The sequence below is a fragment of the Arachis hypogaea genome, chromosome 13, assembly GCF_003086295.3.
Source record: "Arachis hypogaea cultivar Tifrunner chromosome 13, arahy.Tifrunner.gnm2.J5K5, whole genome shotgun sequence".
NCBI classification, from domain to species: Eukaryota; Viridiplantae; Streptophyta; class Magnoliopsida; order Fabales; family Fabaceae; genus Arachis; species Arachis hypogaea.
The window spans coordinates 146050069-146063338 of record NC_092048.1 but is presented as its reverse complement, the minus strand read 5'-3'; the positions used below and the strand labels follow the sequence as shown (position 1 = coordinate 146063338).

At 36.9% G+C, this 13270-nt stretch overlaps 2 protein-coding genes across 2 annotated transcripts; both read left to right on the top strand.

Moving 5' to 3' along the window:
• The first annotated feature begins 973 nt into the window (after window positions 1–973).
• On the top strand, window positions 974–6243 carry LOC112792776 (sulfite exporter TauE/SafE family protein 3-like). Its single transcript, XM_025836146.3, has 12 exons — window positions 974–1589; window positions 1667–1826; window positions 3295–3495; window positions 3599–3663; window positions 3783–3810; window positions 3924–4024; window positions 4114–4200; window positions 4305–4355; window positions 5002–5223; window positions 5320–5413; window positions 5515–5655; window positions 5744–6243. The coding sequence occupies exons 1-12, from the start codon at window positions 1419–1421 to the stop codon at window positions 5833–5835; spliced, it is 1413 nt and encodes a 470-aa protein (XP_025691931.1). The 5' UTR covers window positions 974–1418; the 3' UTR covers window positions 5836–6243.
• Window positions 6244–11737: 5494 nt separating this feature from the next.
• On the top strand, window positions 11738–12340 carry LOC140177795 (uncharacterized). Its single transcript, XM_072210969.1, has one exon. It carries the CDS (start codon window positions 11738–11740, stop codon window positions 12338–12340), a length of 603 nt encoding a protein of 200 aa, XP_072067070.1.
• Window positions 12341–13270: the final 930 nt, after the last annotated feature.

Sequence of the window (13270 nt, the reverse complement as noted above, 5' to 3'; positions counted from 1 at the left end):
TTTTTTTAATTTAGTAATTTAATAAAATAGTTTTAATTTATATTTTTAAACATTATTTGTTAATTACTAATTAAAAATAATAAATTCTGTTAATTCCTTAATATTTTAAAAAAAATATTAATCAGATTGATCTAAAGCTACAATATACTAATTAAAAAGCCGAAGCAACGAATCCAAAATAAATTCTTAATAAACAAATAATTTAAATTTTTAATAATAAAAGTTGAAACGTAATAAAACTTGATTATATTCTTCTAACATCAGATACAATCATTTTCTTCAAGCACAGTCTTTTGATATATATACCAAATGTAATAGTGAGAGTGAAATGTTGTAAATAAAATTATTGGGATCATCACATATGAATCAATAATCATTAATGAACGGTAGATCAGATCATATCATAGCTAAGTTGGGCACATATGCATCTCAACAAGGAAGTCAATCAAAATGCATCAAGGATCGGAAATCATAATATAAATTTCATATTCTTGTTGAGTAATTATTTCTGAGAAATAATAATGACTGACTAGAGAAAACGAATTAATATATGAGTTCTTCAATGATGAAAATTTCAACAGAAATGGACTCAACGGCAAGTATAACGGAGGAGAATGAATCTTTTCAATTTTTTCAATTGATATTGTAAATGTTATAATATAATTAAAATCAATTAGTATTATTTAGTATATGAATATTTATTATAAAATATTACGTCTTTATTATTACAATTCTCTTAATATCTATAAATACATTTTTATATTATATCATTCCAAACAACTTGAATACACGAAATAATACACAAATTCTTTTTTTAATTTAGTCTCTTGTTTCTAACAGTAAATTATAATCTTATAATTTACTCTTTAAATAAGATTAAAGAGAGAAAAAACATTTTAATTCATAATATCATATATGAAAATTCATCAAAACATGAGAAAATTTAAATAAATGACAGATATAAAAATTAAATATTAAATAGATTCTAACTAACTTGGAAGTAGTTATTGTTTTGGGTACCATGGAAACTTAAAATTTTTTGGATCCTTGGATAGATGTAAATAATTAAGTAAAAGGCATAAATATTAATAAGGTGTGTAAATTGGAGATAAGATTGAAGTGGTGGGAGTACACTGATGTGTTGAACCAATGAAAGTAGAGACATGTGATACATCTATCTATGTCGTCTTTCTGTATGCATACATACTCCTCCAACCGTGTGAAACACATTGCATACATATTAATTAGCAGTCAAAAAAGGAGTATTAGTGTGCAATTGGAAAAGCTACATGCTTCTTTAATTTACATCACTAATCTTACTTTTTAGCAACCTCATCATCATATCATATCATATATATATTATATCTGTTCACACTCCTGTACTAGCTACTTAATTAGGACTGGTGGTGGCGGTTTAGATGGGCTTGCATGGATTATTAAAATGGTGGGACGTGATGAGTGGAAGGGTTTTGATTATTGCTTTTTTTCTCCTTGTTTCTTCTCCTTCTTCGTCTGCACCACCATCATCCAATGAAACAAAAGGGTTTCATCATGATCCACAATCATCATTTTACAAACACAAATGGCCGGTACGGTAACTGCTATTATTAAATTGTATAGAATTAATGCATAATAATAATTTGTTGTGTTGATATGTATGTATCAGGGGATGGAAATTGGGTGGAGAATAGTAGTAGGGAGCATAATAGGGTTCCTTGGATCAGCATTTGGTACAGTGGGAGGTGTCGGTGGGGGTGGCATCTTTGTTCCCATGCTAACCCTTATTATTGGATTTGATGCTAAATCAGCCACAGCTATATCCAAATGTAAGCAACCATCTATCTATCTCAAATATCATAATTAATTAACATCTATTATGCCGTTCATCATTCATTTCTTCTTCTTCAACAATTCAGTACTTCTACCTACCTACCTAGGTTGCTTAGTGAGAATTTTTAAATAAAAAGGACAATTTTTTGTATTAACATTATCTTAATCTTCTTCTTTGCCTCATTAAGACTGATAAGTACATAACCACATATGCTACATGCTGGTAAACAATTCTAGTCTCCTAACTAAGCGGCAGTTAGATAGGTTCGAAAGTGAATTTTGTTTTTTACTTTGAAAACTTACAGAATTCATGTTTAGTATAATTGTTAAAATTAATTTCTGATTCTTTTAAAATTATTTAAAGTATTTATGAAAAAATAAAAAAATTGTCTTTTCTTTTATATTTTAATTTTTTTAAAAACATTAATTAAATTATTTATTTAAATTGATCCTAATAATGCTTTTATTTTTTTTCGCTTTTTATATATTAATCCTCTTATCTCTTACTTAGGGCTAGTGTAGTAATAGTATTCTAACAATAAAAAAAATTGTGAAAACTTAGGTGAAATCGACTTCATATGAAGTTGATATCTCAGAGCAATCATCTAACGACTTTTAAGTATAATTTTACGTCAAATTGACTACACCTGATTTTTCAAAAAAAAAGTTCATTTTCCGATATCCAATAAAGTCATCCCACAAAAGTGATGGACTAGTGAGGCACTCTCAAAAATTATATTTTTATTTTTTTTAACCAACAATGCTAATTTATAAAAATAATTATCTTATGTATATATGAAAAAATTAATTAATAATAAAATTAATTATTCGTATAAAATATATACATTAAAATATAAAATATAAAATATAAAATATAAATTAAAAATATATAAAACAATACATATAATTACACATAGTGACTAATTTTTTTTATGTATTTCATTATAAAAATTTAGGAGAATATATAATAGTTGAAATAAATAATAATTTGCTGTTATCGTTTTTCTTATTATTTTCAAGAACTTAATTTAATTTAAACCTTACTTCTACACCACTAAAATGAACCATTAACATTAATTATATGGAAAAAAAAATTTGAAGTACAAGTGTTTACGTAATTAAACTTTTTTCCCTTCTTAACAAATCAAGTACCACTACTATACAAATTAAACTTTTAATTTTACAGGATAATTAAGCATTCTCTTTATCCCAAAAAATTGAAAAATAACTACACGTACATTTGCATTATTAGTAGTGTCCTACTGTCATACGTATGTTAATTTGTTGTATATATGTTCACCATGTATATATAATTTCAACGACATAAATTAACATTATTGATTAATTAGTAATTAATAGACGAGCACATACATGCATGCATGGTCTACTTTTTTTTTTATCATGATATGCTGATTAATCCCTTTGATTAACTTAATTAATATATGTATATTCATGGTGATGAAGGCATGATTACTGGTGGAGCAGGAGCAACAGTTTTCTACAATCTAAGGCAAAGACATCCAACACTTGATTTGCCTGTGATTGATTATGATTTAGCACTTCTTTTCCAACCAATGTTGATGCTTGGAATCAGTATTGGAGTTGCTTTCAATGTCACTTTCCCTGATTGGATGCTAACTACTTTGTTGATTATAGTTTTCATAGGTAATTAATTAATTAACAATTTCATTATTAATTATGAACATCTATATATCTTCCATGATAATAATTCTAGTAGTCTTGAATTATTATTTCATTGATGAAACAGGCATTTCAACTAATGCATTTCTAAAGGGTGTTGATACATGGAAAAAAGAAACCCGTCTTAAGCAGGTTTAATTTTTTTTCTTAAGAAACTTGGATCATCCTTTTATATTATTGAATCATTTTACTAATTTGCACTTGATGCTCTGGTTTAGTTTAATGCATTATTATTCTTGTTATGATTCCAGGAGGCTAAGCAGAAATCACAACTGAATGGTAAGTAATTAAGTTGGTCTGGTATTTATTCTGTCGTTAATATATAAAAACGATTTATCAATATATATGGAACAACGAGATTAATTAAGCTAATTAATTCTGTGTCTAATCAGATATTGGGAGGGCTGAAAATGCTGCAAATGATCCTCAAACAGGAGTAGGCTCGGTCAATGAAAATCTCACTAACAACATTAATAAACAATCTAAGAAAAAGGTAGTAAGAAAATGAAGCTATGAGCGAGGTTGTTGCTTGCTTCATTCCACGCATGCATGTTTAGTACAATTTGTATTCTTCTTTTGCAGGTTTCCGTTATAGAGAACGTTTATTGGAGGGAGCTTGGACTTCTTGTCTCTGTGTGGATCATGATTCTTGCATTAGAGATAGGAAAAGTGAGATATTATTGAATTCTTAATTAACTTGTGTAGATAGATGATTGATCTCTGTTGATTATATATTAATGCTAATATGATGATGTGCCTTTATTGTGAAACAGAACTATACAACAAATTGCTCAGTGTTATATTGGGCATTGAATATACTGCAGGTAATAGAATTTTCTTTCTAGAAGAGTAGAGTGACAATAATTGAATCCTCAAGGATTTTGACCTCGAACTAATTAACCCTTAATGAAAAAAAATTTATTAATTAAATTTTTCGCGATAGTAAATGCTGAACATGTATGTTCTTCCATTCATAGATAGTACAAAACAAAATGAAATTGTCTATATATTTTGTTATCTATAGTGGTGTGTTCTGATGCTGCCACATGAGTATAACAACCATGTAGTTTTAGATAATAAAACTTCATTATTTTTTGAGTTTTTATATAACTTTTATCAACTGTTCTTTATTTACTATGAATCCTATTAGAAACAAGTGGAGTTTTACTCCAAAAATTATTATCTACACGATGATTTTTCATAAAATAGACATGTCACAATAGTTAATACTATATATAAGCACCATCATTAAGTTTTACGTAATGAATTGATAGAAAGACATAATATCCATCGTTTGCTATCTTGAAAGATCAAATTAGTATTTTTTTTCTTCAGTAGGACTAATTAATCCGAAGCCAAAATTTTCATGAACCTAATTGTCACTTTACTCTTCTTTCTCTAAACATGAACAAATGGTTAATGTTGATGAATGTGATGGTGATTAATTTGACTTGGTCCATGTCCCTTAAGGTGCCGATAACAGTAGGAGTGAGTTCATATGAGGCAGTACTTCTATACAAAGGGAAGAAAGGAATAGCCTCAAAGGGAGACAAAGAGACACATTGGAGAGTGCATCAGATAATTCTATACATGGCTTGTGGCATTCTTGCTGGCATAATTGGTGGCTTGCTTGGCCTTGGTGGTGGTTTCATCTTGGGTCCACTCTTCCTTGGCCTTGGAATTCCACCTCAGGTAAACTAAACACTATGTTTTATCTGTTTTGGAACTCACTCTGATGATTATGTATGTGGAATATAATATTAACTTCCCATGATGATGATGATGAAGGTGGCAAGTGCTACATCCACTTTTGCAATGACATTCTCAGCATCTATGTCTGTGGTCGAATATTACCTTCTTAAACGTTTTCCTGTTCCTTATGGTAAGTGTCGCGGAATATATTTGGAAAATAACTCGCTTACACCCCTAAAGAAGAGATAATCATATATATGGTTGAGCTTGTTATTTATGTTTGCATGGCAGCTCTGTATTTTGTAGCTGTAGCAACTGTTGCTGCACTTATTGGACAACATTTGGTGAGAAAGCTCATTGCATTTCTAGGGAGAGCATCTCTTATTATTTTCATCCTATCACTTACAGTTTTTGTCAGTGCAATATCATTAGGTAAGTCTATTATTATTGTAATTAATATGGTTTAGTTTATATCAAAATATACAAATTATTATTCTAAATAAATAAACTACATGTGCAGGTGGAGTAGGCATAGCAAACCTGATTCACAATATTGAACAAAAGAAGTACATGGGATTCGGAAACCTTTGCACTCTAAGGGTTAGAAATTAGAAAAGAAAAATTAAACTTCAATGTCTCTGATCTTGGACTGCAGTGCTCTTTGCTAGTTAGTGTTGTTAGGGATTGAATCAATAATCAAACTTCCTTTTTGTGTTTGCTCTCTTTTCTCTTCTCAGTTTGATCATATTGTAACACATATAAAGGACAATGCTATATAATATTAATGTATTGTATATTTAGGTATACTAAGGTAATCTAATGGTATAAATTTGAATTAAAAAAAAAAAGAATTAGATTTAAACCACTAGATTACCTTAGTGTTTGATGTACTAGTTCAATCTGGTACATGTAAAATGTTGCCTTTTTTTGGCCTTGATGTAAAATGATGCTTAAATCATCATGACATTCGAGATTTTATTTAAATAATACAAAAAAAAAAAAAAATCTTCAACAGGTCAATCATGTTGTGGTCCTTATTTTATTTTCCTGCTCTAAAGGATTGTTTACATTGTTTTTTCTTTTTTGGTTTTGTTATCCAATTATGGTAATGAAAGTGGCTAGACGATACATTAACCAGTGAATTGGGTCTACGCAGATGATAGACTCTGAGCTAGATTCACGAAATTACTTAATTTGATCATCGAAATTTCAATTTCCCCATAGTAATAATCTTCCAGATTGAGTTCCGGGCTCCGCCTCCTCACTCCTGACTCCTCCGCCGCTGTGGCCGCAGCACCACCATCTCCAGAAAACAAAACTCCGGTTATAAAGCAAACAAATACTTCAAACACGCATGCTTACAGCACTATGCATTTTCAAGATTCATCTTTGAATCATTACTGGCCTGTAGTACCGCCAACGCCCTTAGATTCTAACAATAACAATTCAGTTTTATTGGCCAATACTTTACCATTACCGCCACCGCCATAGCCACCACAAGAGAAGCCACCTCAGCAACCTGAAGAAGATCTTGTTACAGCACTGGCAACCACCACGAGCACCACCACAGAAATGGTGAGCTCTTGCTTCGGAATCTACGCAACGCTGCCAATCGTTCCTCATAGCCAGAAAGTCCTTTCCGCCTTCCAAGTCTTCAACGGAATCAATATTAAACGGAAATGCCGAGCTCCTGTTATAATTATATTGCTTTCAAATTAAATGAGTCAATATTAAACGATGTTAGGTTGGCTCCAAATTTGTAAAAACATATTCAGTTAATTCTAATATATTTTACATAAAATTTAATTATAAAATTAAAAATAATATAGGTACGAAAGAAAAAAAATATAAAAATTTAATTATAAATTTTATAATTTTATAAATTTATACAAATCAACAGAATAAATAAACCTACAATATTTCATATTTTTACTTGCTAATTGTTCTGAATCCGACTCTCGAATCCCGAATCAGAGCAATAACAATTCGGTCAAACGGGTCGGGCCACTAATATAGTCTAGACCGGCCTAGTAACTTCAAATAATTTCTAATTGAACATTCCAATTCAAATACTTCCTTATCTTAGTCCACAAGATAAAGATAAGATAACGACACAAACTATATAAAAGAAGACTCCCTCAGGTATGGTACACATTTCTAACCCCCTTTCTATACCTCTCAGATCCATTTTGACTTGAGTATTGGAAGTGTCTTTACAGGTACCACCCCCGTCGCTCCAAGAAGATCTGATCCCGTCACCACCCAAGGCCGGCGAGTCCCTGATCTATCTCACAACCCGTACCAGCAACTTCCAGTACAATCGCGCCATCTGTGGGGACTTGCCAAGCCTCGGCGACATGACGGAAGAATTCGATGAGCGATCCTCAAACCTTCACCATGAGTCAGACCCACCCAACTCGATGGACGAGTCATGGAATGACATTCCCCCGCCGACCCATGGAAGGATATCCAGTGTTGTACACTGCCAGCCGACTCCTAACAAGCAGCAACCAAAAAAAGGCAATCACCAACTCAATAAAACCAGAGCAATCGACGGCCTAGGAGAGAAAGTGATCCAAATTATCCAAGAGCTCTATTAAAGGGTACAAATCCTTGAAAGCCAGGTCACTTCCAAGGAACGATACCAGCCAGAACATATAAGTCAAGCGACCTCCAGAAGCCGTTCACGGCGAGAAACCCATAAAGAAATGTTTCCCAAACGATGACATGGGAAACGGTGGGACCGCAGTGTTTTTCGAGAGCCAGAGCATCGACACAACGACGACGGTATAAGGCACCAGCGGGACTCCAAACGAACAAGGAGCGAGCACATGATAATGAGAGCCACCCTATTCACCGAGAGAATTCTAAATGTCAAGCTACCGAAGGGTTTCTACAAGGCAACCGACATGAAATACAACGGGACGAAGGACCCACAAGAAAATCTCATGGCCTTTGAGGCCAGGATGAACTTAGAAGGGTTCGCCGATGTAGCTCGATGTAGGGCCTTCTCGGTAACCCTAGTCGGCCCCGCAATCAAATAGTTCAATGCTCTCCCCAATTACTCGATAGGCAATTTCAACGACGTCTTAAAAAAATTTATGGTACAGTTTACTACCAGGATTACAAAAGCGAAGCACCGGATCAACCTGGTCGGAGTAATGTAAAAGCAAGACAAACCCACAAGGAAATACCTCGACAAGTTCAATGATGAGTGCTTAACAGTGGACAAGCTAAGCTTACGAACTCTGTAGCCAGCCTCTGCCTAACCAACAGACTCATGAATGAAGATTTTTGAAAGCATCTCATCACCAAACCAGTCTAGATTAGGCATGAAATCCAGAACGTTGCAAGGAAAAACATAAATGACGAAGAGATAAGCTAAGTCGTAGTAGCCAATAAACGGTATCACGATAATACGGCACCTCGAAGTAATCCACCATCCAAAGACAACCCAAAGTAGCACTACAAATCCACTGGTCCTAACCAACCACCCATGGTGGGGAAGTTTACGAACTACACCCCATACCCGCCCCGATCACGAAGATCTACCACCAGATAGTGGAACGAGACATCCTCCCGAAGGCCCGACAACTGAAAGAGTGGACTTGCAGTAATAAAATCCTGTACTGTGACTATCACAGAGAATACAGACACAAATCAAGACTGCTTTGACTTAAAAGACGCTCTCGAACAAGTCATCCGAGACAATAAATTCCAGAAGTTTGCCAAAATCATTTGAGAACCCATAAAAACCAAAAGGGAGAGATCACAGGAATGGAAAGGATGCAATCCCAAGATGATAAGGCAGGCCCAACAGGAGAGCCCGGAAACCGACTCGACGATCATAGTGAACATCATCACCGAAAAAGATGCAATCGAAAAATCCATGTCAGTGCTAAAAAAGGACCTCCAGGTACTGGCAGTAAAAGATGAACAAAGAACCCCCTCCCCTCCCGACGACGATAATGTTCTCCTCCAATGACTGCCAGAGCATCACGTCGAAGGAAAACACCCCTTTCATCATATCAGCCAAGGTTGGAATCGATCTAGTTAAGCGGATACTCGTGGACACCGGAGTCGACTCCAACATCCTTTTTCGAGGAGTTTTTGACAAGCTAGGACTTCGAAACGAAAACTTACAAAGCCACCAAAATGGAGTAACCGGTCTCAGAGACAATTTTCTCAATCCAGACGTTTCTATAGTACTACCAGTCACCATTGGATCTGGTAACCAAAAAAGGCCATACTCTCCGAGTTCGTGCTCTTAAAGGATTCCACGGCATAAAACATTATCTTAGGGCAGAAAACCATCAACGACCTCTCCACCACCATATTTACCAAGTTCCTCATCATAAAGTTTCAAGCCAAGAACAAAACCATCAGAACAATTCACGGCAATGAGAAACCGTAGCAGAATGCGACAACACCAGCCTAGCCCTGCGGAAACAATCCCGAGCCATAATAGGGATCTTTCTCTCCAACTTGGATGCACACCAGGATTACCAACCCAGATCAGAAGTAGAGGGAGACATGGAAAAGCTATAGATAGGGCAAACCAAAGACGAATTCACATTCATCAACCAGAGATGTCCTTCAACCTAAAAAGCGATCTCGTAGAGCTCCTAAACAAAATAGGGACTTATTCTCATTGACTAGGCGTGGATCCCAAAGCTAAGCCAATAGCGCAAAGAAGAAGGAAAATATCCATGGACCGAGCATCTAAGGTCAACAAGTAGGTAAAAAGCCTGCTTGAAGCAAGCTTCATCCGAAAATTCCCCTACACGACCTGGCTGGCCAACGTTGTGTTGGTCAAAAAGGCAAATGACAAATGGCGAATGTGCGTTGACTACATGGACTTGAACAAAGCTTGTCTAAAAGACACCTTCCCTCTGCCAAATATTGATGGGCTAGTAGACGCCATCTTGGGACACCAGTACCTCAGCTTCATGGATGTGTACTCTGGGTACAACCAGATACCCAAGCACCGACTAGACGAAGAAAAAATCAAGTTCTTAACCCTCGAAGAAACATACCGGTACACAGCCATGCCCTTCGGGTTAAAGAACGCTGGGATCACCTACCAAAGGCTCGTCACCAAGATCTTTAAAGACCTCTCAGGGACCAAACTGGAGGTTTATATTGAGGACATGCTTTCCTAGGCACAAACAAGCGAGGGGTTCATTAGCAACCTCAAACTCATACTAGACACCCTAAGGAAGCTTCGGATGCGCCTCAACCCGACAAAGTGCGCCTTCAAAATGTAGGCTGTGAAGTTCTTAGGATTCACGATCACGATATATGGAATAGAAGCAAACCCAAAAAAGTACAAGGCCATCCTTGAGATTAGTAGCCCCGCAATCCTCAAGGATATCTAAAGGCTAATTGGCTGAGTTGCCGCCCTCTCACGTTTTCTCAGAGCCTCGGCCCAAAAGGTTATCCCCTTCTTCAGACTCATGAAAAGGGTATAAGCTTCAAATGGGAACCCGAGTGCGAAAAGCCTTCCAACACTTAAAAAAAAGTGCTACTAGAACCTCCCATACTCTCAAAACTCAGAATGGGAGAGACATTGTACCTCTACTTGTCCATAACAGAAGAAGCACTAACGGCGGCGTTAATCCATGAAGACAAGCAAAAGACACAGAGTCCAATCTACTTCATAAGTAAGGTTTTCCAAGATGCGGAGATGTGCTACTCCAGACTCGAAAAGCTCGCCTACGGCCTACGCACTACTAATGGTGTTTCGACGTCTTCGGCAGTACTTCCAGAGCCACCCCATTACGGTTCGGACAGACCAGACTGTCAGGAAAGTACAACAGAAGCCAGACCTGGCAGGACAAACACTCACTTGGTCGGCCAAGCTATCACAATACGAGATCAGATTCGAACCCAGGAACACAATCAAGACCCAATCCATCGCGGACTTCATCGCTAAAATGACCACAGGAAATGAGTCAACGAGCTATGAAAATTGCACGTTGACGGCTCATCAAACACCAGCTCCAAGGTCAAAGAGCTAACCCCAAATACAACAAAGTGACCGTTCGGCACATTCCCTAAGAACAAAACGCCGAGATGATTTGCTCTCTAAACTAGCAAGTACCAAGTCGGTCCTCGGGAACCGATCACTGATCCAGGAAGTCATTATGACCCCATTTGTCGTTACTACAACCTTGGCAAACCTTTCTATGATGAATCAGCACTCCTAGACCTTCCCAATCCTCCGATACCTCAACGACGGGAACCTACCAAAGACCTAAAGGAAGCAAAACATATAAAATGGGAAGCTGCAAAGTATACCACAATAGCGGGACAACTATACAAAGAGGGTTGTCCCAGCCCTTCCTCAAATGCGTAGAGCTCAACGACACCGGCTACGTACTTCATAAAATCCACGAAGGATGCTGTGACCATTACATCGGGGAAAAAATCCTAGCTCAGAAAGTCTTCGAGCCGGGTACTTCTGGCCCACCATCATCAGAGACTCTCTCTAATTGGTCAAAAGCTGCAAGAAATGCCAAGTTCACCGACCTACACCAAGCAGCCCCCATTAGCTCAGCGTAATAACGGAGGATCACACCTTCAGAACTTGGGAAATCGACGTCGTCAACTGTTCCCCATGGCTCCCAGGCAACTGCGATTTCTTATAGTCGCCATTAACTACTACACCAAATGGATCGAAGCTGAAGTGCTGGCCACGATCACGGCCACTCAATGCCAAAAATTCTTTTGGAGGCAAGTCATAGCCCAATTCGGAATACCAAAGATCGTAATCTCCAATAACAAGACCCAGTTTGCAGACAAGCGATTCCAAGAATTTCTAGAGGGACTCGGCATCTCCCAGAGATTCAGCTCGATAGAACGTCTGCAAACCAACGGCCAGGTAGAAGCGGCCAACAAAGTCATCATAAAAGGGCTCAAGAAATGGCTAGACAAAGCCAAAGGCCTTTGGGCCAACGAACTCGGGTTAGTACTCTGGTCGTATCGAACATCACCCCAAACCTTCACCGTGGAATCCCCGTTCCGGCTAACATACGGCCTGGAAGCCATTATTCCCATAGAAAACTGGGAACCGAGCCCCCAGAGGACCATTGGGGGACACAATGAAAATGCATAATGGGACCTCGCGGACTAGGTCAGAAGCATAGCTCACCTGCTAGAACTAGCCTTGAAACAATGGGTGAGCCTAAGGTACAATTAGGGCATAGTGAAACGAGACTTCAGGGAGGGAGACTTAGTCTTACAACGCAACTACATCGGCCCTTCTACCCCAGAAAAAAGGTAAACTCACACCTAACTAGGAAGAGCCTTATCTAATCAAGTTGGTAATCGGGAAAGGAGCCTACAAGCTAGAACGACTTAACGGGCACGAGATACCGAGGTCATGGAACGTTGCAAACCTACTGCGTTTCTACTCATAAGAAAGCTCTACCGATTTGGTAACTTTGTCAAAATGTTTTGTTTAGTTATTTTGCAAAGTCACTCTTAGTTCTTAAATGTTTCTTTTTCTTTTATTTTGTATTTCCGTTTTTTCAGATACTCTTTCCTACCCAGGTAACAACGGGAGGTTTTAACGAGGCCTACCATTTAATAAAAGTCATTTTTTCTATTTTAAACAACCCCTACCCAAACAAAATAGTACGAACTAAAAAATATTTTATCCGCGTTCTAACCAAGCAAACGATACAAATAGAATAAACTAGATAGCTACCCTGGGGCCCGATCTCTCCCGAGGCTAACAAATGGATATCCATAAATAAACACAAGTACTTTAAATGGCCCACCAAGGGGCCTGCTATTCATATAAAATAGTGCACCAAACCAGGTCACAAAAAAGTAGTTCAACGAGCAGAGAAAAGGGCTTACAAACTTCACAACATAAATTGTTCCACAAAAGTAATAGTATGAAATGCCGAACAGACGGCTTACAAACTTATGAAAGGAAAGAAAGAAATAGCAACAAACTACTACAAATATATGATCTGACCATCCTTCACGATCCAGAATGCTCCCATCATGGACACGTCCACATCCGGGGCCAGAACCT

Coding starts and splice junctions, on each gene's coding strand:
- LOC140177795 (XM_072210969.1), top strand. CDS start 11,738: ATGCCAAGTTCACCGACCTACACCAAGCAGCCCCCATTAGCTCAGCGT.
- LOC112792776 (XM_025836146.3), top strand. CDS start 1,419: ATGGGCTTGCATGGATTATTAAAATGGTGGGACGTGATGAGTGGAAGG. Junction 3,496..3,598: donor GTTGATTATAGTTTTCATAG/GTAATTAATTAA, acceptor TTGATGAAACAG/GCATTTCAACTAATGCATTT. Junction 4,025..4,113: donor ATAAACAATCTAAGAAAAAG/GTAGTAAGAAAA, acceptor CTTCTTTTGCAG/GTTTCCGTTATAGAGAACGT.